This window comes from Oxyura jamaicensis, chromosome 2 (genome assembly GCF_011077185.1).
Source record: "Oxyura jamaicensis isolate SHBP4307 breed ruddy duck chromosome 2, BPBGC_Ojam_1.0, whole genome shotgun sequence".
NCBI lineage: Eukaryota > Metazoa > Chordata > Aves > Anseriformes > Anatidae > Oxyura > Oxyura jamaicensis.
Window position 1 is genome coordinate 128864577 of NC_048894.1, and position 25696 is coordinate 128890272.

Below are 25696 nucleotides of genomic sequence, written 5' to 3' on the forward strand. Positions count from 1 at the left end.
GCCGAAGATCATCTGTTGAATTTTCTACCTCTGAACTCACTTCCCCTTAACATTAACTGAAGTCACCCAATTACAGTGTACAGCTACTACACAAAGCACAGCTCTGTGTGCGGGCCAAACCTGCCCAGCTTTATATGTGGTGAAGCCTCATTGAAGCTAAAATGGTGCTAAAAAATTTAAATTGTAATACGAAGATAGCGTCCATATGCGTTTGAAGTACTTGAGTTTGGTCTAGAACGGTACCATGCTCATTTACTCCACTAGACATATTTATTCATTTACTCTTTGAGCTGCATATAATGCAACACGACACACGGAGGAACCACCACACTTGCTCTTTGGTCACAAAACACAAAAGCGCACTGCAGAAAGTATACCAGCTCTTTCACCACAAATGCTTGCTGATGCTAAACGCCCACACTACCTGCAGGATCTTGATTCCTACTTCATTCTTGCAACTTCTTGTGCCCCGTTTCAGCATGTCAAAGGTACATGGAGATGGCAGAAAGATGGGTTTCTCACTCACCGTTAGCTTTTACAAACCCACATAACTACATTTCCACCAAGAAACATGAAAATGCATGATGACCACTACAATGTAATAGTCTAACTGACTTGTACTCGGCAGCAATTCGGCTGCCAACATCCCCTGCTCAGTTGAGCTGTAAATAAAATACATAATCCAAGAAATAATATCTGAATTGAATACATTTACATATAAATGTACAAATGCATGCATATGAATTTCAGACACAATAATTGTAATTCTAATAATACTCATGCAAATGGTTTCCCTACAATGCATATATTAAAATGGGTAAATCTAGTTCCCAGACATGTACATCTCAAAAGCAAATATTTTTCCAAACACTTTTCTCTTCAAGACATTTTTAAATTCAACCTCATTCGTTAACGTATTTTACAAGCTAAGGCTCAAATATGAACCTTTCTTACTGGCTCAGGAGAATCACAAACAAAAGAGTTTTATTAAAAAGAATGGCGTTAACCATTGAAAATATCAGTGATATGCATGTGCTTTATAGCTAATTTCAAGTAATTTAGATATGGAACTTTTCATTGTAAATATCAATTAAGCATTCTAATAAACATATTCCAATGGTATATCTTAATTGATCCTCAACAGTCCTTTCATAAACCAACTGCTCTCAGATAAGTGGGTCAAACTGCTATTTTTACAAGTGTGTAAATACAGACTTACACAGACCTGTTACGTTCCTTAGAATAAACAGGCACGCTTGCAAACTATCTACAATAATACATTTGAGTGTTGATTTTGCTCCTCTATTTAGATCTAAAATAATAGCACAAACATTTGGAAAAGCAGAGCGGATCACTGACTATCCAAATGTTTCTCCTACAAAACAAATGCAGAAAATGTAAACACTCGTAGGGCAGAGTATAATTAACTTGGCTGGAGCTGCAGGCACTCAGGACAAGTCTGCTCAGAAGAAAACATTTTCATGCTGAAGGACACCATCCGTTTTCCTGTGCACTTTCTTAGGATGGAATAACACACGTTTTCGCCTCCATGGGCAGTGAAGAGAGGCGTTGACTATCCATGGGTGTTTGTTCCTACTGAAACACCAAGAAGTTGTGCTTATGTCTCAAGGACATAACACAGGTGGGTCATTCCTTGTATTCCAGTCAGGTACGCTGAGTGGACGAGTCTTCGCTGCCTTTCTGTTTTTTCACAAGACCCAGAATTCTTCGCTGTCTGTGCCCACAATAAACTGAAGATCACCTTCTTCAAGACCTAAGCTGGTGGCGTTCTCCTCCACAGAGAAGGTCCCTGAATGTCTCTGAAGCAGCCTGCACGGTGAAGGATTGCTGTGGAAACAGGCCCTTTTTCTGCTCTACGGGGTGGACTTTGTCTGCTGAAGGCTTCCAGCAGGTTCCTCTGAAATTATGCATGATCCCAAGCAAAAGGCAAACTTGTGGGGAGGAAGCAGAAACCAGGAAATAATCTTTCTAGGGTCATCATCATCTTATTCCAAGCAGTTTTTACTGCTTCACCCTTCAGACTGTAATCACACAATTTCTGTTATACATATATACTTATATATATATATAACAAATAATGAGTGAAATACGTGCTTTTCTACACACTTTAGAAACATAACCAGCTTGAGGAGTACTACTTCCCCTGCTGTCTCTCTGAATACGCACCTATACACACACAATGTTATCGGGTCAGTTTATCACAAGGCTCTCTCTCTTTATTGTAAGATCCAGAAAGCGAGTCCTGAGATTATAAGTAGTTTTATTGCTTGGTTTTAAAATAACAAGTTTGGTGTTAATGTAACCTGTAATATCCACCTGTCTGTCCTGTGATAATGTATGCTTTGCTGGGCCAGTTTATACTATATTTTTCCCTCAAAATATTATTTCTGGACTATAAGCCACAACCTTGGGAAAAAGTATCAATTAATAGTTCCTACAAATAAATCATCAATATGATTTTTAAAAATGTGGTAATTCCCAATTGAAAAAGCATCACCACAAATTACCACTGTTTTAAAACTTTCTCAGCCTCAAACTTCAAATTCTCCCGTTTCCCCATTTTAAGGCAAATATTCTGCTCGTTCTCAACAGTTTGCAATGAATTTGCTCTGAAGTTTTAACTAGCCCCTCCTTTAACTGCAGGCTGCTATGTGCAGCAAGTCGCTGAGAAAGCTACTTTTATTGACAGGTGTCTCCCCCACTCCCCGCATCCCCGCATCCTTTCTTTTTAAGGATATAATGGCGAAGCTGGATGGGAAAATGCCCGGCCGCTTTGTTTCAGGTCTGGACAGCATCTCGCTTTCCCACAACAGGTAGGCACAAGCACAGACCGCTGCTGAATGCATGAGACCTTGCCAGAGGCTCCAAACACCAGCGACTGCTGCTGTCTCAGGCACAGCATATTTTCTACTGCCCATGGCTCGTTGCCAAGCTTTAATTAAGACACTTCAGCATGTCAGAGCGTTAACCCTCTACTGCACCTACCTCTTCTCTAGGAGAAACCAAAGCGTAAGCATCCTCCTAGAAATAGCTGAGGAAATTTCACATTGCAAGTATTGTGAGGGATCCAAGCCCTCCACATTTTTACAGCAACGATTCTATAAATTAAGATGAATTAATCAGATAGTTGGCACTATTATTTTTATCGGTATTTCTTAAATTCAGTATGTCTAAGAGTCCATCCTGCATGGAGTTGGTGTGTAGTGCTCTGTTTAGTCTCCTTCAACGAAAAAAAGAAGGGTATCAAATTTTCAAGAAGTAGTAACTTCTTTAACAAAATAAAATAGTTTGTTGGAAATTCTTTACTTTCTGAGCAGTATTTTGTTGCATTCTTGACGGCTGTACAGCAGCAATTTTTTCATTAGGGAACTGAGGACCCAGAACTGCATTTCTGTATTACAAGAGCTGAAACGTGAACAACATTTGTTGATCTATCAATACTATCTATTGGTCTCACGCAAAGAACAACAGCCACCAAGCTGAATAGGGGGAAGCTGTGACAATAGTCAGAGGGGGTAAAAGGAAGCTCATGTTGAGGCTGACTGGTACCGATTGTAATCTATATTTTCATGTTCCAAAAGTCTGTTTAATCGCTGCATCCTGCCTATATGCGGGAATCTTCCCTAACGAAAAGCAATGCAAGTCACAATGTGACAGAGATGGAATAAGTTCACCTCATTCTAATAACTGGGGGGAAAAAAAATAGCTTAACTTGAATGTGAGATGGTGAGATGTGTCTGCTTGCAACAAAACACATACTGACAAGCCAACTGTTTCAATGTTTTTAAAGCTACAAAAAAAAATAGAAAAATGAGTTAACTGACCGACTACACGCATCTCATGGAATATTACAAGACACCCATAAGGCTGGCTTTAATTACTGTGGGGCAATGAAACTGGATTTCACACCGCCTAAATGAGGTAATTTGTAAGCCAACCCTACTTCTCTGCTCTTACTACACATTAGCTCCCATGTTAGGAGTATGGTTCGTTTTCTCCTAAGCCCCTACTCATCTGATCTCAGTTGTACAGAATTTTTCTTTCTTTGAAGTAAAGTTCTCTGCTCTAGACAGTATGTTAACAGCTGAAATATCTGATCCTCCCTGTATCTGTGTTTCTGTAAATCAACATATGAGCTCTTCATTTTAACACACCCAGAAAACAACACTTTACATTAATATGCTCATAGCTTTGTCTCACTATTTGATAATCATTTTTAAACTGAAAATAAATAAGCAACCTAGTGGTTTGGTTTTTGTTTTGTTTTGTTTTGTTTTTACGTTAGAAAAATTAATTTCAAATGTTTTGTGCTATTTTAGTTTTCTACTGGGATAATCACACTTTTGAACCTGAAAAAATGTGTATCAGAGAAGTAGTTAACATTCAGCTGTACTACAAGCACACAGAACCACAGATCATTTTCTACAGGCTGTACAAAGACAAATCCTAAGAAGAGCAGTGGTGACAGATTAGTCCATCGGTATTCTCCATTCTTACACTTCACTACTGTACTTTTATCACTGTAACCCACAAAGGCTATTTATCAAAAAAGGGCTGTCCCACACTGTACTATTAGAACTCAAAAGGTATGCCCTCAAATGTATTTTTAGAATGGTTATTTCAGTTTCCATAAAGTTCTTTTGAACTTACACGTGCCAAGTTTACTATTGTTTTTACACATAGGTTACGATTTCCCGGGGCCCTTTGTTGAAACAAGCCAAATAATTTATGGTAGAAACCTTTATTTTCCTTATTTTCCTGCTTTGGTTCACACTTTATTCTCCTTCTAAGGAAGGAGAATACACAAATTATGTCCATTTAGATTCTGGCTAGATATGTGTCGTATATAAATTGCAAATATATGCACCATATTTAGGGCTGACTTTACCAGAAAGTATTCATTTCCATTCCAATGAAAAAAAAAAGAGATACTGATAGACAGCAATGTGGCATTGTGAATGAAGTCTCACATAGCCTAACTCACGTTAAACTAAAATAGAAGCAGAGATATATTAAAATTTCATCATTAACTGATCCACTATAAAAACAACCATCTTGAAAAAATCAAGCAGATTTTTTGTAAAAGGTATAATATGTTATTATCAGCTTTTTATTTGATACATGCTGCTACCATGAAAAATAAAGAAAATCTGCCAAGGGTTGATCAGAGACATCTTGTATCCCATTTAACAGTAAGTATTTCAAGTATTACCACCTCAAAGAAAAAAGAAACAAGAAAAAAAAAACAATCATTACTCATTTCAACTGAAATTCTTTACGCTTATTTCACTGTTTTTAATTCTGTAAGCTACCACTGCTCCAAGAAAATGAATTAGACCAATGAAGTCACTAAGCAGTCTTCATTTTGGGAAAACCTAAAACCGACATAGAGGTTGTTCTCTGAGAAAAGCGGCCACGATGTTAAACGAGCATATTGCATGCAACCAGGTAACCAGCTACCTACTGATCCTCAACCAGGCAATCAGTCTTCAGTGCGTATGTGAGAGGTCTACGCTCTCTTCTCTCTGACTAAAACTGGAATAAATTTGTCTACAATGTCTTGTTTGCTGAAGAATTAAACTGCACTACATATACTGTGCACAGTTTTCCCATGATTACATTGATACTATTGCCTTACTACTCCAAACCATTGAGAATATATAGTTATTTCTACATCTAGTTTTCAACTTTCCTTTTGTTATATACCCCACCTTTCAAAGGTGCAAGAATCCCCCAGAATCCCACTTCCCTAAGTCCAATGATGCATCTGAAGACAAGGACTCATCTTTGCCTCTTTGGAAAGTATAGTCTCGTAACTCCTTTTGAACTACCTTAAGAGTCAGAATCACAGCTGAGATTTTGCAGGATGCACAGGGCATCCAAATTTGAGTACCTGAGTTAAAACTTTGCTCAAGTTTTACTTACTAGGCAGGGAGAAACAAAACAAAACAAATTAACCAGGAAGCTTTCATTCTCTGCTGGGAATTCTCATCTCAAGGTCTTCTTGACATTTCGTTTCTGGAGTTAAACAGGTTTTTTTTAGTTACGAAGTATTTTAAAGAGTGTAGAGCATTTACAGATTTCTACAGGATTAATCACCAGTCTCATTTACACCCTCTACAGATAACAGAGCTGAGGAGAACATTTTTTTTAGACAGACTGCATACTTCAGATAAATATTCTTTGGTCTTTCCTCACAGTAGAGAAAACCAGTGGATGCTGAAGAGGAAATACTCTGAGTATTTTATTTAAGAAATGGGTGATTGGTTTAAGGAACAGTTAACCTTCCAAGAATCTAGTATTTTTTATACAGTTATAAATCTACTGGAGGATGAAAAAAAAAAAATATCAGCATATTTGGAAAAATTGGTCTTGATGCACATGAAAAAAAGAGAATGTATATAGCCTGGGTATATTCTAGAAAAGTCCCTAGGGAAGCTTATTCCTTTCTACAGCAATGAGTACTGAACAGCCATAGAGTAACATAATTTTGCAGACTCAGGCATAATTTAACTGTCTTTTGCTGGTAGATGGACTTGCTCTTTCCTTGTTCTGTCTAAGATGCTAACGCCAGCTCATTTCTGGATACATTTGAATGATTTTCGGTTTTGGCTTTTTCGCCATCGCTTCTCGCCTGCCATGTGAATGAATAACCAGCCCGCTACTCAGGACCAGCAGACATGCCTTTGCAGGAGCGAGTTTCACACTTTGAGTAATTACAGCCCTCCCACAATGATGCAGGACTGTAACAGGCATTTGCCATAACGCTGCTTTGCAGCACCTGCCCTCCCCAGTGCTTTACACTCCACATTGCAACAGCGTTTTTGAGCAATCGGCTGCTAAGGACCTGCAGGAGGATGCGAATGCAAAGAGAAGCAGCAAATCTGTCATTCCTGCAGGAGAGCGCTCAAAGTGGGAATGTATCCACTGCCCTGCAGCCAGGGCACTGCCTCTGCTGGCACCTTTGACGTGCCACGGAGGAATATCCCTCTCCCGTAATATTTTTTTTGCGTGTTATGTAGGGAGCTCTTCCCTCGCAACAGAAGGGGGGTGGAGGGGAGGAGAGGATGTGTCAGACCAATTTACATGCAAATACTACTACACATCCGCTCCAAAGTGCATTAAAAGAAAGCAGTTGCCCTAAAATATGGCCAGTGATGTTTTATTACCTTTGTATGCTTTACTGCTAGGTTTTGAAATGTTGGCTAGTGATAAAAAAGGCTTGTTATCTGGAAATCCTGGCAACCTGGCCTCTAAAGGCCACAGCCATTGTAAGCATCTTGGTAAAAAGAAATCAATTCATTACTGTGGCTGGTGTTTGCAGGGCTGTTCAGCACAGGTGCCCTGGAAGACAGGACTACTGAAGTTATTTTGCAGACTCATGATGTGAAACTGCACGGAGAGGTGTGGAAGGCAGCAGTGTGGAAGGCAGCAGAAACACACCAGCAACTGAGAATGGGCTTCTGCAAGCCTACGTGGGTAAGCATCCACCGCGGTGCCCTGTCAGCCTTTCTTATAAGCATGCTTATGAACAGCCCTGTGGCACGATGTCATGGAATCTCAGAATGGCTTGGGTTGGAGGGGACCTTAAAGCCCACCCAGTCCCAACCCCCTGCCATGGGCAGGAACCCCTCCCACCACACCAGGTTGCTCAAAGCCCCATCCAGCCTGGCCTTGAACACCTCCAGGGATGGGGCATTCACAGCTTCTCTGGGCAACCTGTGCCTCACTGCCCACACAGCATACAATTTCTTCCTTAAATCTAATCTAAGCCTACCCTCTTTTAGTTTAAGTCCACTCCCCCATGTCCTATCCCTACACCCCCTGACACAGAGTCCCCTCCCCAGCTTCCCTGTAGGCCCCCTTTAGGCACTGGAAGGCCGCTGTAAGGTCTCCCCAGAGCCTTCTCTTCTCCAGGCTGAACAGCCCCAGCTCCCTCAGCCTGTCTGCATAGGAGAGGTGCCCCAGCCCTCTGACCATTCTCGTGGCCCTCCTCTGGAGGCCCTCAAACAGGTTCATGTCCTTCTTATGCTGCAGGCCGCAGAGCTGAACACAGTACTGCAGGCAAAGCTGTTAGATTAATCTGCTTCATGCAGCCCAGTATAAAACCAAAAGCAGGACCGAAGCCTGCAAAGTGGAAAAGTATTTCCACTTTGGAACGATTAGCACCAAGCTTCAGATCTAATAAGGGAATGAGCAAAGGCTCTTTAACTCATGCAGACCATGGTATAGATAAAGTCATTCATGATATAGTCAGAGTGAAAGAACTGTTCAGCATGCTTTAAGACTGTGAATTGTTTTTAAAAAATAAATTTAAATTAAACAAATCCCTGGACTTCCATGAATGGAATACCAAGAACTTTATTAATTTTAGCATCAATAGCCAAGAAGATAGCACAAGTACTTTTTCTACTGCTTTTTCGATTTTGTTTTTTAAGCTCAAAATATTGGACTCTCATTACTACCCAGTAAGAAAAAAATAAACAGTTACAGAAGAAAGACCCCAAATATTTTTTAAAATGGTGTCTTTAATACCAGAAAATAATTAAATCCTACAAACTGAAAGTTTCATTATGTGTGAGCTCAAGATTTTTTCAAGTCTGAAGCCATGACTTTTGTTTGCTCTTGGCAAATGAGTTGCGAACGAGTAACCTGAAAGATATGTGAAGACAATCACCACATTTTCAAACGTTTGATTTTATAATAGCACAAGAATTTCTACGTTTTATATTTACATATGGCTTTATTTAAATAAGGTAGACATGCCTGCTTTGAACACTAAATATAAGACATGTGACTGCATTTGGGTATACTGGCACCAAGTACATAAAGTAGGCGAACGTTTGTGCAAGTGCCAAAGTATGCCTGCGAGCCTACCAAGAACCTGATCAATCACAATCCTGAATGGACAATTTTTAGTTCACTTCAAAGGAGGAAAATCCTCACCTTTCAACTACTATTAGCGTTATTGCATACCCTAGCACAGAAGTGCTCACAGATCTAAAGGCTGGTAAGCAAAGCAGGAACATACAGCACATTTTTTGTAATGAACTGGAGGTTCTCAGCAAAGACAGACTTTCAAATCCACATTTGCTGTATGATGAGAGAAGAAAAAAAAAAAGAGAAATAAACTGCTCCATCAATTTTTTTAACAGTGATTCTAATTTGCTGCAAAACTCCTTTTTCCCTTTAGCTTAAATCACTGCTGAGCAAGTTAGACCTAGCCTAACCTACTCCTGCCATACACTAGTCCTTCCCACTGGCTTTCTATAATCCACAGACTTAGCTAAACGCATCAGTGAAAATCGGCACGCACACCAGGCCAAAGCTTAGCATACTGTTAATGCATCGTGCAGAAGCAGAGGAATATTTCAAGAACCTCTGCCTTACAGCAATGTGTAACTCAAGCGACGGAAAGACCCCAAAAGGGATATTGTGTTTTCTGCCATGCATCACTGCGGCTTTGTGTCCCCCACAACGCTGGCAGCCGTGGCCAGGCAATGCCCTGCCAAGCAGAGGCTCACCATTTGTTTACAGAGCTCTGTCTGGAGGAAGCAGAGAGCATTTCATTCTCATCTACAGGAACCCTTTCAAGACAGCTGCCAAGAACAGTCTTGAAAGGCTTCAGGGGGAGAAAACTCTGGTAGTTTGTCGCTAAATAGACCAGACTGGTGCTGGGCGCCTGAAGAGGAGTGAGAGGGAGCAGGCACTACCCTATCTGAAAGGTTCATATGCTTTTAGGTAATTTCAAGTGTATACAGTCATAGGAAAAAAGGCCATGAACTCTATAGGTGGAGGTCAGATCAGCAATCAACTTATAATTACCCTTCAGATTAAGATCTCTACATAAATATTTTAAGTTAATGAGTACAAATTACAAATAAATTAAATACATATGCTATTAAATTCATATAGCTACAAATATTTCCTTACAATGTAAGGAAAAGACCTAAATAGTCTGACTGGGATTTAATGTTGTAGAGGGTTACAGTTTAAGTATTTTAATTTTTAAAAATGATACTCCATTAGTCCTAGAAGACTTCAGAAGTGTCAAACACGTACACTGTGCATTTCAATAAAGAAATCCTCTACATAGATTTATACCCACTGTGAAACTGGTTAATAAGATCTCATTATCTTTGGAAGAGCCCACTAATTACTATGACTATAAAGACTAGAACAAGAGGTTTCATAAAGAACAAACAAGCAATCCTTCACTGCTCCTTCATTCCTTCTTGTAATCTCAATTTCTTGGTTAGGTGGGTACATGATCATGCACTGTGACCAAATTATGTACACTTCTCCATGTTATCAGAGGCTGCCAAGTCTCAACGCAATTCATTTAAACAACATCTCCAGTATTTTTCAGAACAATTCCTTCAGGACTTGGAAGACTTGGTATGTGTTTGGGGGGGCTAGTTACTATTTCTTACCCATGCTGGGTGGCAGTTCTTCAGCTGGATATTCAGTTCTTTTGATAAAAATGAATAGTTGTGAAATGCTAAGCAAGGAAAATGGAAAAAATCCATAAATTCCATCTTGACAATTATCACAAAAGAAAAAGCTTCATTTTTGTTAGGAAAAGAAGTTCCACGGCTATCAGTGTCCACAAATCACAGACATGTTCAGCAAGTCCACAAAGCAACAGAAACTTGCATCTCTTCTTGGTTGCTGTCGTTCCCAGACTGCCAACAGAACCATGGCAGCAGTGACCACACACAGACTCCAAAATTTATGAAGGCAAGTTTTAACAGCTACTGAGTACTCGCAGAACACTAATACTTTTTTTCCTTTTTAATAAATGAGTCTTATACCGCGTATCTTCCACCACAGCAGCAATACCTGCCCAAGACCTGAAATTTCATCTTGAATATTTAGGAAAATCAGGTAGGCAAAAACAATAGTAGCAATGCTCTGTCAGAAGTTCTTTACCGAGTAATAGCAATTGCATACAGGTTGAGTGTTACTTTAGTACTTCTATTACCTCTGCTTCTTCCACCAAAACATTTGATAAAAAAAATTATAGTTGATTTCTATTCCTATTCTAGTCCCACACAGATGTATTATTTTTGCCTCCTAATAATGTTTTTTTTCTTTCTATTCAGACTTACAGACCTATCCAATATTCGCAAAGAAGTTGAGACCCATACACAGCTTTGAAACACTCAACCTTAAAAGATTTACCTATCCTATTGGGAATTTACCTGCTTTTGTGTCCACGTTGGATGACGGCAACTAAATAGGCTGTAAAGGAGTTACATGATGCGTCAGCGGATGACAAGCATCTTTCAGGGATTCCATGCGTAGGAGTAGCTGACAAAGTTAATTTTATCAGACTTTTCAGCTTATTCCTAATGGCAGCCAACACCCACTGCTCGCTTTGATGCAACATTCCCCCCTGTGCAGTTGACAGCAAATACAAACGCATGACTAAAGCATCTATGGCCTGCCTGCTTTCAGTCTGGCAGACAGATTTTCTATCAAGTTATTACCTTAGAACTGCAGAACGGCTTAGGTTGGAAGACACCTCTGAGTATTGTCTGGTCAAACCCCCACTCAAGCAGCGTCACCTATTGCAACTTGCCCGGGACTATGTCCCGGCACCTTCCTAACATCTCCAAGGAGGAGGAGGCTCCACAGCACCTGTGCCAGCGCTCTGTCAACCTCCCAGCACAGAAGGGCTTCTGGTGTTCAGACAGAACCTCCCCTGATCCTCTTCCTGCCCATCACCTCTTGTCCCGTCCTCAGGCACCACTGACCACAGCCCGGCTCCGGCCTCTCCGCAGCCTCCCTTCAGGTATCGATACCATTGATAAGATCCCCCCCGGCCTTCTCGGACCCACGCTGAGCAGTCCCAGCCCTCTCAGCCTTCCCTCGCCAGAGAGGGGCTCCCGTCCCTTCAGCGTCTTCGCGGCCCTTCACAGGGCTCTCTCCAGAATGCCCGGGTCTCTCTGCTACTGGGGAGCCCAGAGCTGGAGCCAGGACTCCACGTCACGTGTGGTCTCACCACTGCTGAGGGGAAGGATCTCCTCCCTCAGCCTGCTGGCAATGCTCCTCCTAACACAGCACAGGATGCCATCCGCCTTCTTGGCCTCGAGGGCACTCTGCTCGCTCTTGTTTAGCTCTGGTGTCCACCAGGAACCCCATGGCCATTTCTGACACGCTGCTTCCCAGAAGGTTGGCCCCATCAGGTCTTTTTCAATGGGGTGGTGCCTCCCCAGGTGCAGGACACTGCACTTCCCCTTGTTGAACTTCGCGAGGTTCCTGTCAGCACATTTCTCCAGCCTGTCCGGGTCCCTCTGGATGGCAGCTCCACCTCTGGTGTACTCACTGCTCCCCCCAGTGTTGTGTCACCTGCACACTTGCTGAAGGAGCCCTCTGGTCCATCGTGGAGGTCACTAATGGAAAGTTAAACAGGACCGGACCCAGCACTGACCACTTGTTACTGGATTTCAGCTTCACTACTCTTAATACTATAACGCAGACCAAGAACAATTATCAGTGAAGTAAGTCTGCAGTACATCTGCAGTACATCTTGAGCTGAACTAATACTTACTTTCATCACACCTTTCTGATGCTTAGTTTCTTGAAGTCTTGGCTCCTGCAGTTGCAGTGTTACACAAGATCACAGAATCATAAAATGGTTTAGGTTGGAGGGGACCTTTAAGACCACCCAGTCCCAACCCCCTGCCATGGGCAGGGACCCTTCCCACTGGACCAGGCTGCCCAAAGCCCCATCCAGCCTGGCCTTGAGCACCTCCAGCGATGGGGTATCCACAGCTTCTCTGGGCAACCTGGGCCAGTGTCTCACCACCTTCACAGTATACAATTACTTCCTAATATCTACGATAAATATCCTCTCTTTTAGTTTAAAGCCATTCCCCCTTGCCCTATCCCTACACCCCTGACACAGAGTCCCTTCCCAGTTTTCCTGCAGGCCCCCTTTAGGCACTGGAAGGCCGCTGTAAGGTCTCCCCAGAGCCTTCTCTTCTCCAGACTGAACAACCCCAGCTCCCTCAGCCTGTCTTTGTAGCAGAGGTAAAAGATGCCTTTTTAAAAACGTTGGTTTAATTAGAAATTCTTAGTCTACAGTGTTAAAAAAAAAAAAAGTGGTATGAACCCAAAGACTAAGGAAGCCAAAGGAAAAAGAAAAAAAAATAGAGAAGCCCAACTTTAATATCATGATTTGATGATTTGTGGAAGGCTTAACTAATGCTTTCTGAACACCAAGAGGTTCGTATATCAGCTGCAGAACGTTCCTCTAGCTGTGTTAATCCACTTCTCAGACTCTCTGTTCCAAAGGGATGAATAATTACCACTCCTTGGTTTAGAGTTATACGATAGCATTAATTTTGCAGAGTGGGATCTGTATTATATGAAGCTCTGAAATTCACATTTGGTTCTAACAGTAATTAATTCAATTTCTCAACCTAGCAACTAAACAGCTTCTGTCTTTGGGCAAGTCTGCACCTCTCAGAGGACTGCAACACGGAGACCACGAGCTAGTTGAGGCGAAGCTAGCTCCCAAACTGAAATCAAAGGCTGCACCAGGGTAGCACTGCAGCTGAATTTGTTATGCTAAGGAGAGGGTCGAGGCCACAGCTACACCTGACCAGTTACACTGCTTCAGCAACCCGGGCTGTTTTGCCCTCGCCTGTGCTACCGGTATGCGTCAATGTGAGCAGAAATTAAGGCAGGAACATCTGGACCTTGCTGTGCTACGTGGTGGAGCAAAGCCCAGCTCCCTGCACCCCCAAGGAGTACACGACACCTACGTACAAGCACACTGCTACCTTGCCAGCTGTCAGCCTGAGACCCTCAGTCAGACGGGATGGGGAGGGCCAGGGCTTACATCAGGAATCACAATCTTCTGCATCTGGGATGGCTGACATTCCTAGAGCCTTATCTGGCTATTGAGGTAATTTACTTTACTACAAGTATTTCAGTAAGGCAGCTCCTCCCCACATGACAACAGCAAGGCTTTATTTTAGTGTGGAAAAAATAATTTCCAAATAGATTGCATATTAGGATTTAAGTCACCTATTCTCCTATGTTTCAGAACAAAATACTAGAAACAGCTTTAATTATTCTGCCATATGTTGGATGTATAATTCCAGTTGCTATAGTTCTTGACGTCCAATATCTGAACTAGGGCAAAAGAGAGAGTTAACCTACCTCATCTCCTACAGACAGCACTCAAGCCTTCCAATGCAGTAGTATGTTTCCCAAGCTTTGTTTTCTATCGTGTGTGTGTGCACGTCCACATATGAGAAAATGTGTGGCTTAACAAGTATTTACAGGCCTTGACACTGCCAAAAGAGCCCCAGGCCACCTATAGACTGCTTTGTTCTCCTAAGAGGTTTTATACAGCATATTCCATCTCCATTTATCATGATGCCCTGGGAAGACAGGGCTGGCACAAAGTTTTCACCAGTAAATGCTGCTAGTTTTTTGAGGGTTGCTTTGTTTTTTTTTGTTTGTTTCCTCCAAAGGCCATCAAATCTCAAAGCCCTCTGCTACTCCAAACTGATGACAGAAATGAAAAACAAAGACAAAAAAGGGATTTGCAGGATAGCATGCACTGCTGTGGCAGTAATCCTGGGTCTATGCTGATGAATTGTACTTTTGATAACCAACACCTGTCGCATGCTATTACTACATTAACCAAACCCCAGAGTATCTATCAGTGATGAAAAATTTACAGTCCAAAAAATGTTTACACGCTTTGGGCTCCAGGAACTCTTGAAGCAGAGTCTTTGTGTATTACAGAACCACAAAAAGCCAACACCTCAATTTGTGGTTGAGAATAACCACTGAAGAACGATCTACAGTGGGTGGCTAAAACAGGCACAATTGTAAAGTTACCAAGCAAATAATAAGCTATGTCCATAGGGGATAAAAACGCTATAATTTCAGCAATGCACACTGCTATAAATAAGTTAGAGGTTATTTGCTGAAGTACACAGCCTGAGTTTGCAATCACATGGCTACTCTGTGAGCATGCTTTTGAAAAGAAAGCTGAAATTGTTCAACAGCAGACACAGTGGCACCGCATGCATTGTTTGGGCTAGGAGCAACAGCGAATTGCACTATATGGAAGCTTTGTAGAAAAGGGAGTTCGTGCCACCTCCTTGAGTTTAGCTGTCTTAAACATAAACAATAAGGCTTCCTTTTCAAGTAGCAGTAGTGGTATGTGGGAACAGGATGACAAGATCAGTCCTGCTTACCATTTCTCCCTGGAATTTGGGCAAAGTTTGTGACCGAAGGCTGACTGGACTGCCAAAAGCGAAGTTTGCTGATGACTGGTGCCAACCACCTTGGTCCTAAGAGAATTTCAACATGACATTCTGGTACTTTTAATCACAGCTAGAGACTGGTTTTCACAGCGTGGAGTCTGGCTGTCTGATGATGTTTTCCATAAAAGATACAACTTGGAAAAGATTCAGGAAAGCATGTGTGAACTTCATTTTATACTTCAGCAAGTTTGACCAGGTCACAATTATTCAACAAGTCAAAAATAAGATGGCCTAAGATCCTTCAAAGTGCAGAGGAATTTGTCCCTGCAATAAATAAGTCCTTACTTGATGGGTAACACAACTTTGAGGCTGAAGAAGGTGAGGGTGGAGCAGGCAAGTACAAAGGCCTCTTGACATTGGGGAACTACTTGGTTACAAATTTACTAGCAACATGGCACTGATGGGCTTATTTGAAGTTATTTCACATTTAAACACTTTTGAACATTTGAAGTTATAGTTGCAAAAGAAAACATCGTTATCCAATCTTACCAAATTCTCCTTGGCTGTTTACTTATGCCACTATAGGTTTATGGGTTTTGTTGACATTGTTTCTAATAGGCAAGAATTATTTTTTAAAAAATCAGATCCGATGACAAAAGAACAGAGCAATTTGTGTGAATGGTGAGTTCTTGCTGATTACATAAGGTGATAATACATATTTTAGTAAATCATGCAATTTCTGCTTTAATTATATATAGAAGAGCAAAAATGATTTATGAATTTTTCCAAAAGTATTATTGTAAGGAATATATGTACTGCTACAATACAGTCACACCTAAAACATGGTAACTGCTTAAAAGCACACGATAAAACTGCAAATTCTAACAGTTCATTTGGAAAACTCACTGGTAAAGAGGTGAGCAATAATGTATGAACTATAAAGGCTTACTAGGATATAATACTGGATATAATAATATAAAACTGCGATTAATGATAAATGCACTCACATTGTATGTGTATCTATAATATATATTAGAAATCAGCATTGGAAAAAAGAATACAGAAAACAAGACTGGAAGGGGCTCAATATACCAATACAAATAGCAGAATCAGACCACACGAACAAGGAAATATCCAAGATTAAGGAAGGACGGAGGATAATTTAGTTCATATAAGAGAAAGGCTGCACATTTATGTCATCTTATTATAATGTTCCAACAGCGTGCTTACTACTAGGCAGGCTTGTGAGGAAAAAAACGATCTGTCGAGAATGAAAACTACAACTGAAGGACGGAGGCAACAAAGGAGGAAGACAACAATTTAACACCAATGAACTATCAGCAAACAATCAAGTGCATAAATAGAATGAGAAAATGCTGCTATAACAGTTACTGTTGTCATTTTCCTCACTTAACACAAATGGGAGGTTAAAATCTTCCTCAGCAGTCCTAGAGTCTTTCCAATGCAAAAGTTACACCATGGAAATAAAAAGGAATTTTGCATATTGATTCAGTAAGGTGTGCGTTTTTTCAGTACCTTCAATATATTTTAATACTGAAAAAAAAGTATTGCATTTCTTTGGGTTTTCAGTCCCCTTCAAATGACCCGTATTTTCTGCATCTGCAGGAATTTGAACAATGTACTTGCAAAAGCACCACTCTTATTGTAGCCCTCATACTGCTTGTTAGCAATTTCCTTCTTTTCCCTCGAGAGTTACACACCACACATAGATGATATTTAGCTGGCGACAGATAGTAAAAAGGAAATAGACTACTGTAAAAACAAACATGTAAAACTAAAATCAGCATTGCTTCAGCAAGACTTGCTTCCTTTACACATCACATTATTATGCTTTTTTTTTTTAAATAAAAGCAGTAGTACCACCATCAACATTAAAAGTTTGACGTGAAAGCTTTATGATTTGCCAGTCTGCCAGAAGGTCATGAATTTTCTGTGTCTCTTTAAATGACGCTGACTTAACTCACTACCCTCCTTTTCCTCTGGAGCACACCTCTGTGCATCACCTTCATAGCTACCTATGCAAGGGTTTCCCTGGAGACTCCCAACCCTTACTATTTTCTTTTCCTCCATTTATTTTTCCCAAAGGCCAGGACATTTTTAGCTTCTCTCTCCCCTATCCACATATTCACAGAGCACCTTTGTGGTCGTGCACTTAATGATTTCCACCAAGTTCACCCCTTGTTCACCTCTCATGTTGAAGCCTGTCTCATCCTCTCTCTTCTCCCCTTACAAAGGGCTGGAGTACAAACCCTCTCCTTTCCTCTCACCATAGCATTCTTACCTTCCAGACGGAAAAAGAGGGAAGTCTAAGGTCACTGTTGTGAAGCAGAAGAGGATACTACATCATCCATGCTCACTGAGACAGGGAACCTTGCGGCAAGGTGCATGGAAAGGGCTCAAGCATTCAACACCTCTTTTTTGGCAAGTTTTTCACCTGGATGCCTACTCTCAAGCTTCTTGACCCATGGGCGAAGCGTGAAGGAGCAAAGCGTTATTTGCATCGGAGGAGGATAAAGCTAGAGATCACTTAAACCAAATCAGTTCAGAGGAGTCCACATGACCAGGTGGGATGCATTCAAGCGAGCTAGTTAATGTCACTGGAAAGCTTTCTATCCCAAAGGCCGTGATGACTTTGGGGGTCGGGAAGCTTCTCATCACTGGCAAAAGGCAACTGTCCCTCCTACTGCTGTTAGTTATGCCAAGTTTCTGCAGGATGCTTCTGATACGTTCTGTTGGAGTCTGGTTTTTCAATGGCAGACGTTGCTTGGTTTGCCTGCGTTACAACCTGCACTACAAAGAGCTAACTGATGAATTTCAGTGATCTTGGTGCTCGTCCCTGGGGCACAGGGACAGTGGTAAGTGTATTTGCTGGCCTGCCACCCACTGCAGGAGAGGACCCTGCCCAGCTGCCCCTATGCTCCTCCTGCTTAACTGCCCCAAATGACAAGATCTACTTGACAGCATCAGCTACTATAACAGCTATAAAGCATTTTGTACCTCTTTATATGCACAGTACTGTAAGGGTTAAAATGAACACTTACAGCAAAAGAAAGGTGCACTTAAAAAGGACAGACAGCATCAGCATGCTTTATTTACCACATTTAAAGCAGCACTCCAGACATCTGAAACAAATCTTTACTTTCATAAAAATCCCTTCACTTTTTGGCCTAAATGCACACAGACTTTTTATAAGGGAACCGATGACTAAAGCAGCTCGCATTGATCAGAAGGAAAGCAACTATTTTAATTTTAAAAAAAGCCCCTAATGAAAGAAAAGCCACAAAGCATTAAATACATTAATGAAATTATGTCAACGGGAATATCTACAAACATTAGCAGAACTCAGCTATGAAAATGCTAACTCCTGCCAGTTTTCTGGTCTTTGATTTTAAAGAAAAGAGTTGGAAGGATGATGTCTTTACCACTGCCTCTCTGAACCTTGCCACAGTACTCTCGCACCACTACATACACAACAGTCAGGGAAACAAAGGCTCAGCAAGCAAAGGGTGAATTTACCGTACAGTGGCACCTTTCCTTATGCAAGTATCTGCCACACGCTGGGAGCAAGGCAGATTGCTCTTTACTTTGCTTTATGTCAGGTAGCTGGTTCTGGCTGAAAGGGGCAGTGATTGCTCAGGAAGCATATTCACATGGAATGGCAGTGGAGTAGCTAACTCCAAACTCAGCCTAGCTTAACGCACAGTAACTTAGCTGAATACACAAACTGGAACTAAACCAAATGTTGTCTTACTGAAATCCTTCCCCCTGCAGATTCCTCCATTCACCTTTCTGAGGAGAACATTTTAAAATCATTTTTACAAGATCTTTTAAAGTTTTGCCTAACTTAAAACAGCCTTAATAAATTGCTATAAGACACCCAGACTTATTACCCAGACTAAAAAGATATAGTATTTTTAATTGGATTCCACTCTGCCCTTATCTGTAAAATATTTAAAAAATAGAACAAAAATAGAAGAATTTAAAATGTTTCCCAAGTAAAATTAACTCTGGCGACCATTCAAACGGCATGAACGTTTTGATACAGTTTACTGAAACAACATCAGGTAATGTTTTAGGATGCTCATTAAGCTGTCATGATCTAAATCGCAGCCGGCATCAAATGATTTCTTCCCTTCTCTACTATTTAAGTTTGGCAAATATGCACAGTATAAAAGGTGTCAAGTAAAATTGCCACGGGATATACTGGAAATCCCTGCACCAGCTGCACACTCAAACCTAAAGGAAGTGTCTTTCTGATCCTATAGTCTGATAATACTGGAGTTGCTGGAGGGTTAAAGCAGGCTTTGAAAATAAAGCTTCATTACACTGGCATGGAAAGGTGCAGCTTAATCCTCTCTGGAAGCTGGTCCTACAATCCCACATTTCAGAAAATTGCTGAAAGCCTTTGTGCTTTGAATGGGAATTGGTCATTAACAGTACAGGTGCAGACCATGCATCAGGCAGTGTCAGCACAACCCCTTCCCACATTTTCTGGTTCTTAAGAATTCCATCTGATAATGGCAGAAGCAGGTTATAACAGCAACTTTTCACCATGGATTAAAGTGTTGCTCATTTGGAGATCGAAGAATGACACTTCATTTCCTCTGCATGTTAAAAGAAAGAAAGGGGAAAAAACATCATATTCTTCCTATAGCTGAAAAGTTACTTTACCTTGGCTTTCTTACAGGCCCTTTCTGCCATTCATACGGTCTCTGCATGCTTTACAGAGTTCTGTATATTGTCATCATAAAACTCAACATTAATACAGCATTTAAATCAAAGCATAACAAGAAACGTATTCATTAATTACAATCTGTATTATAGAAGTACAGCACATATTAAGTAAGACCCTGAAATCATAACGGTAATAAATACTTTTGTCACATGAAGTAAATCCCAGGCACCAATCCGCTGTTGATATTCATAACCAAATACATCCCTGCCTGACGCCTGTGACATTTCTCCAACAATACCTTTGGCTTCTAAGCTGATTTATGCTTACAATCTCAAAACAATCAATACTGATAAAATATGCTTTTTGCAAACCTATGAAACAGCTTCTGCAAAGATGATGGGAAGGAAGAAAATCAGCAAAAAAGTAATTCAAATGTTTATTCAGTTTAAATTCCGTATCACTGCTGTTTTAAGATTTCTTTTACTTACTAGTTTACCTTTTTTTTTTTTTTTCTAAGGTTGAAAAGTTACTTTAGAAGAGCTGACAAAAATATATTCAGGTAGATGCTTCAAATTTGCCAAGCTAAAGACATCTGTTTCTGTAGTTCCTCTTGTGTGTAGACAGTCTTGAGGATGAAATCCTGATTGCCATGAGGCAGTAGAACTGCAGAATCTTTCACATGTCCCAAGAAATCACAGCTCTCAGGATCAGGACTTAGCAGGTTAAGAGAACCAGATTTTCGGAGAAGAACCTCAAGCAGGATTTTGGCTTTTCAAGTAACTTCTAGCACTTTCAAAGATCAAAGAACATCACATAAGGTAAAGCAAACTAAATTATAGTATCAAGGCAAATAGTCAAGTTCTGATGAGAACTCAAAAAGAGCGTAACAACTAAGAAAGTACCAACAGCAAGCCCTCGTGAAGATGCCTCCTTACAGAAATGGCAATAGAAAGGGTTTTCCCCCATAGAGGTTCTGAACTAACATTTTGGATAATTACTGAATGCCTGAAGAGACAATACAGCAAAAGCAGGGATCAGCATTAGAATACAGGTACTAGAATAGCCATGCTCACAAGGCAGACTTCATAAAACTTGTATTATGTATTTCCACATTTGAAGATTAAATCTGATTTTTCTGTCCTGAACTGACGGCCTTCAAGAAATCATCTGTTTTCTGTAGATTAACGTGCACTTCTTTCTCCTTGGCACAAACAACAAACATTTTGTGAACAAAACAGTAAACAGTCCTACTGATAACATGCCAGTAAGACACAGAGGTAACGTCACTTCTGTCAGCAAGGGAATTAACAGAAATAACAGTATCAAAGTCTTATGGCAGCCACCAAAGTAAGTACAGACCTAAATACACACCGCAAATTCTGTTGAGTTCCTTTCAAGTTTTGGAAGAAGGTACTGTAGCACTGTTTTGAACCTTTTTCTGAAGATCTAAAACAGCTATACCCTTCCAAATGGAATAATGCATCATTTTAAGGTGCATTAACAGCAAAAGACATTAAGCTTTTACACTTACTAAGAGGCCAGTATATGAAAAGATTATATTTGTTTTGGTAAGGCAAACTTTACTCAGTAAATCAATGAGCTACTGTCTTTACTAAGTACACAGATCAAAGCAATTGTACAAGCAAAGACATTTGCTAGCATATTCTTCCCACTACATTTTAATAAGTCATGAGATCCAAACTCAGCAGCACCTCAGTACTATCGATGATATATGCAGCTAAGATAGAAGTTTGATGGGTTTGTTTTTGATTCCACAAGTACTCCACAAGTTTCACATTATAAATCCCCCTAGAAATGGACTGGAACAAATATGTTCTATGACTCAGCACCTTATGACAAGCTAACAACAAACAACGGAACAGAAGATTGCCGTCAACTGAGTTCTTTGAAAAATCCAGATAAATTTTAGGAATTCCAGTTACAGAAATATAATGAATTGGAAAAAGGGTGAGATTTATTTCAATTATTTATTTTCTGATTAAAATATTTTTATTTAGAGGATTAGGTCTGTATGGCATTTAAACACTTAAGAGATCATCAACAAATTCAGGTTCCAAGACCGAACTGATGAGAAACAGGATTTGAACCAATCTTGTACATCTCCATGAACTCTGGGGGGTCTATGGGTCTATCAGTACCAACACTACTACTCCCACTGCCACTTGGTGTTGTGGATATTGCCTATGCCATCAGGTGAAGTACCTACTGACTGTAGCTCCAAATCTGATTTCATTAAAAATGCTCAGACTCTCTCTCTACTGCCACTCAAAGGCAGGGGACAGGCATGACCCAGCCTTATGTGGATCTACTTGTTTCTATCACTGGAACACAAAGCCACAAATTATTATTGGCCTAGATGCTCTCAGTGCCAGGTTTATGCTCCCAGTGTTCATCAGGGAACTCTGGAGCACCTGTTCCTACACATTTCCTTGGGCCTCACATCCTACCATACCACCACAGCCTGCGCTGACAGGGCAGAGAGACAGCAGTAGGAGCAAAAAGAGAGGAGACGAGTTAAAAGACAACCATGGCCAGACCAAACACCTGTCTACTTGTGAGGTTTTTCAGGAAGACACATTTCATTGAAACAACTTTCTTTCCCACACTTCATCTCATCTATTACAGAGCACCAGGACAAAGCAAGGTACGCATGAGGATGCAGCGAGTGGTGGGCTTAGCACTCAAGAGATAAACTAATAGCGTTAGGGACTTAATACAAGAAGTTGCCTGTTCCCCAAACCTGGGACAAAGCAGGCAAGCAAACGTGGGACAAGATAATGGAAGCTGCACCCTACGCAAGGAGCAGCACGAATGCATGTAGCCATGCTATTGAACAGGCAGAGACAGCTGAGAGTTATGGGTCAGAATCAGAGAGAAGACCAAGACAGACAGAGACATGGAGGGGATCTGCCATGGACTGTCTGATCAGGAAGAGGCAGTGGCTGAAACCTCCTTCAGACAACCAGGAGCCAAATATCCCCGGTACGTCACCTCACATTCATATATTTAGAATAGATAGTTCCTGCGCAAGAAGGCTTGCTGTCTATACACAGGGATTCCAAGTATTTCAATAAATAATGCTTGTTTTACTAACTCCGATAATAACAATTTCCCTTTTCCTGATCAGAAAGTGAAACCTACTGCACAAGTGGAAATGAGACGAGACAGGGTTCTCCCTTTAGGGACATACAAAAAAAAAATAAAAAGCAGAGCTCCTTTCACCTGCAGCTGCTGCAAAGCAGCTGAGAACTGAAGAAAAGACTCGATCAGTCTGCTATCCATTCCCACGTGCTATGCTCTCTCACAAAGAGCAGAGGTTCCTCCCATGAAATAAATCCTAAGTTCACTTTACAGAGGTGGATGGATTAGGTTTACTACCTTTACTATGAAAAGCTGATGTTACTTTTACTGTAAGAACTTCTTAAACTCATATTTCCTTATCTGTAATTGAAGCAATACCATAACTGAGTTTCTTTAACTGAAATAATAACAATCTAGTTACTTTCACAAAATAAACTGAAGAACACGTTAGCTTTGTTGAATCAAACAGGACAAGTGAAATCACACACATATAACGTCATCCTATCACAAAACTATGCAGTCCATTATCATTTTGCTGCCAACATGAATTTCAGCAGGAGAAAAATTCTGTTAACTTGTATATTCAAATGAACACAAAATAGAAAATGCCAGCAAATTACTTCAGAACCATAACTGGTGTTCTGTGAACAACCCACCTCTCAAAGAAAAAGTAACTCCCTTCGGTCTTCGTGAATAATGTAGGTATCAATAAAGCAAGTTTACAAAGGAATTTGCATACAAAAGAATGATTTATGAGCTAGACAGATCTGTCTGTGATAAAATGCTGTGCAGAATGAAAGTACTAACTTCCCTAGTTTAAACCACATAATTCACACAAACTATGAAAGTTCCGTCCAGAAAATAATCAAGTTAAATTACTTAGGCACTTCAGTTCATCATTCCCCTATTTTAATTGCTTACCACCACTTTATTACTTACTTTCCATCTACTTCTGGTCTTTTGCACACACAGTGAAACTTGCCACCAAAATCTATGTAAAGGTCGTCTTCTACAATGTGGAATATTTGACCAATGGCAATCTTATCTTTGGCAGGTCCCATCTGAATCAAAGGTGAACGTCTCAGCATGGATGCAAAGGATTCCGATTTCTCTGAAGGAACCTACAGATAAATAAAAGTCCTCATTTCACAAAATAGACCAGCTGGAGGAAGAAATACCTGAAACTTTTAACGTACAAAAAGGATTATTACAAGTAAAGATTTTAGGTCTTTTGCACATTTTTAGTAACACTTCTATGGAGTCATTTGTTCTATCCTCCAACACAAAACATTTTATACATTGAAGACTAAGGTTTCATTAACTCAGTCACACAAAAATGTGACATTTTGCGTCTTCAGAGTCTCATGAAAACATCTTCTATTACTGGTTTGCTAAGTTGACTTAAAAATGTATTCCCAGTATTAGGCCTGCAACAGATATATCCCATATCTTCTCCTTGGTGAAAAATGAGGCGGAATTAGTACCTTGCAGCTATGTATGCAAATGTTTAAAAATGAATAATAGTTAAATCTTCATTTTAAAGAACAAAAACTATTTTGCCAAAGCAGCAAAAGTAGAAAGCATACACAGGACGGATCTAATATATTAAGAAAAAATTGAATTACCGCTTCTCTTATACTTACTCTATGATGTCAAATGGTATTTTAATTCAGTAACTAAATAAATATAATGATGGTTCTTTCCCATACTCCTTAGGAAAATGGAAGAACACATATCCTCCTGCGCTTCTTCACAGAGACATCTTTGGTTTGTGATCTAAGAGACTACCACATGCTTCCCATTATACAATAGACAAACATACCCAGTTAAACATCAAAATGAGACTGATTCTCGTATCTGCTTCCTCTGATATACTAGGTTTGACCACTTTTTAAGATTACCACCTTTGAAAGAGGACACACATTTTGGAAGTAGTATGTACCTGAAATCCAAAAGTGAAACAGAGTGTACTATTGGATGGATGGATAAACCAAGTCACAAAAAAAAAGGAGAGCACAAGTACACAAAACTAGAGCCTATTAATTTTTCCCACACCTTTAGCGGTAATTAACTGGAGAGAACAATTACTTCATGCAAGATTTCAGACTATTTTCACACCAACACAAGAACTAAACAGAACAACACAATCAAGTAACTATCAATTTAGAGATACATTGGCTTCAGAGTAGAAGGCTCATCTGAAAATTCACTCCACTTTACCAGAAAGTCTCAAAGAAGAGAGAAATACTATTGCTAAGGATTCTCACGGTGAATTACTATTTCCATTACAAATATCCAGTGACTAAGGATGTTCAGCACAGCATGCGAGTGTGGTAAGGATAAATGGGCACTCTGGATTTTATAACCCAAGTTTGTGACCTTGCAAGGCTCTGCTGAGCACACAGGAACTTGGGGCTTGATTCACAACGTGAAGTTTAACTTCCCTCATCTGTAAGAAAGCAATTGAAATCTAAAATTTGTAAACAATACATAAATTCATTTTCTAGTTACCACGTCCTCAGAATAGAGGCTAGCATTGACTGTTTCTCCCTGCTTTTCCATGACACTGAAGAACAGAGCTTTGGGAAGCACTTGCATTGTGGATTTTGCACCAGGATCGTGGAAATCGCACCAGGATTTT

At 40.3% G+C, this 25696-nt stretch overlaps 1 protein-coding gene across 1 annotated transcript in view; it reads right to left on the minus strand.

Moving 5' to 3' along the window:
- Nucleotides 1–25696, minus strand: part of MRPS28 (mitochondrial ribosomal protein S28) — an 86091-nt gene that overhangs the window by 42145 nt on the left and 18250 nt on the right. The window contains exon 2 of the mRNA XM_035317220.1: nucleotides 23995–24176. Within this exon, the coding sequence (XP_035173111.1) occupies nucleotides 23995–24176 (182 nt within the window). The remainder of the gene's footprint in view (nucleotides 1–23994; nucleotides 24177–25696) is intronic.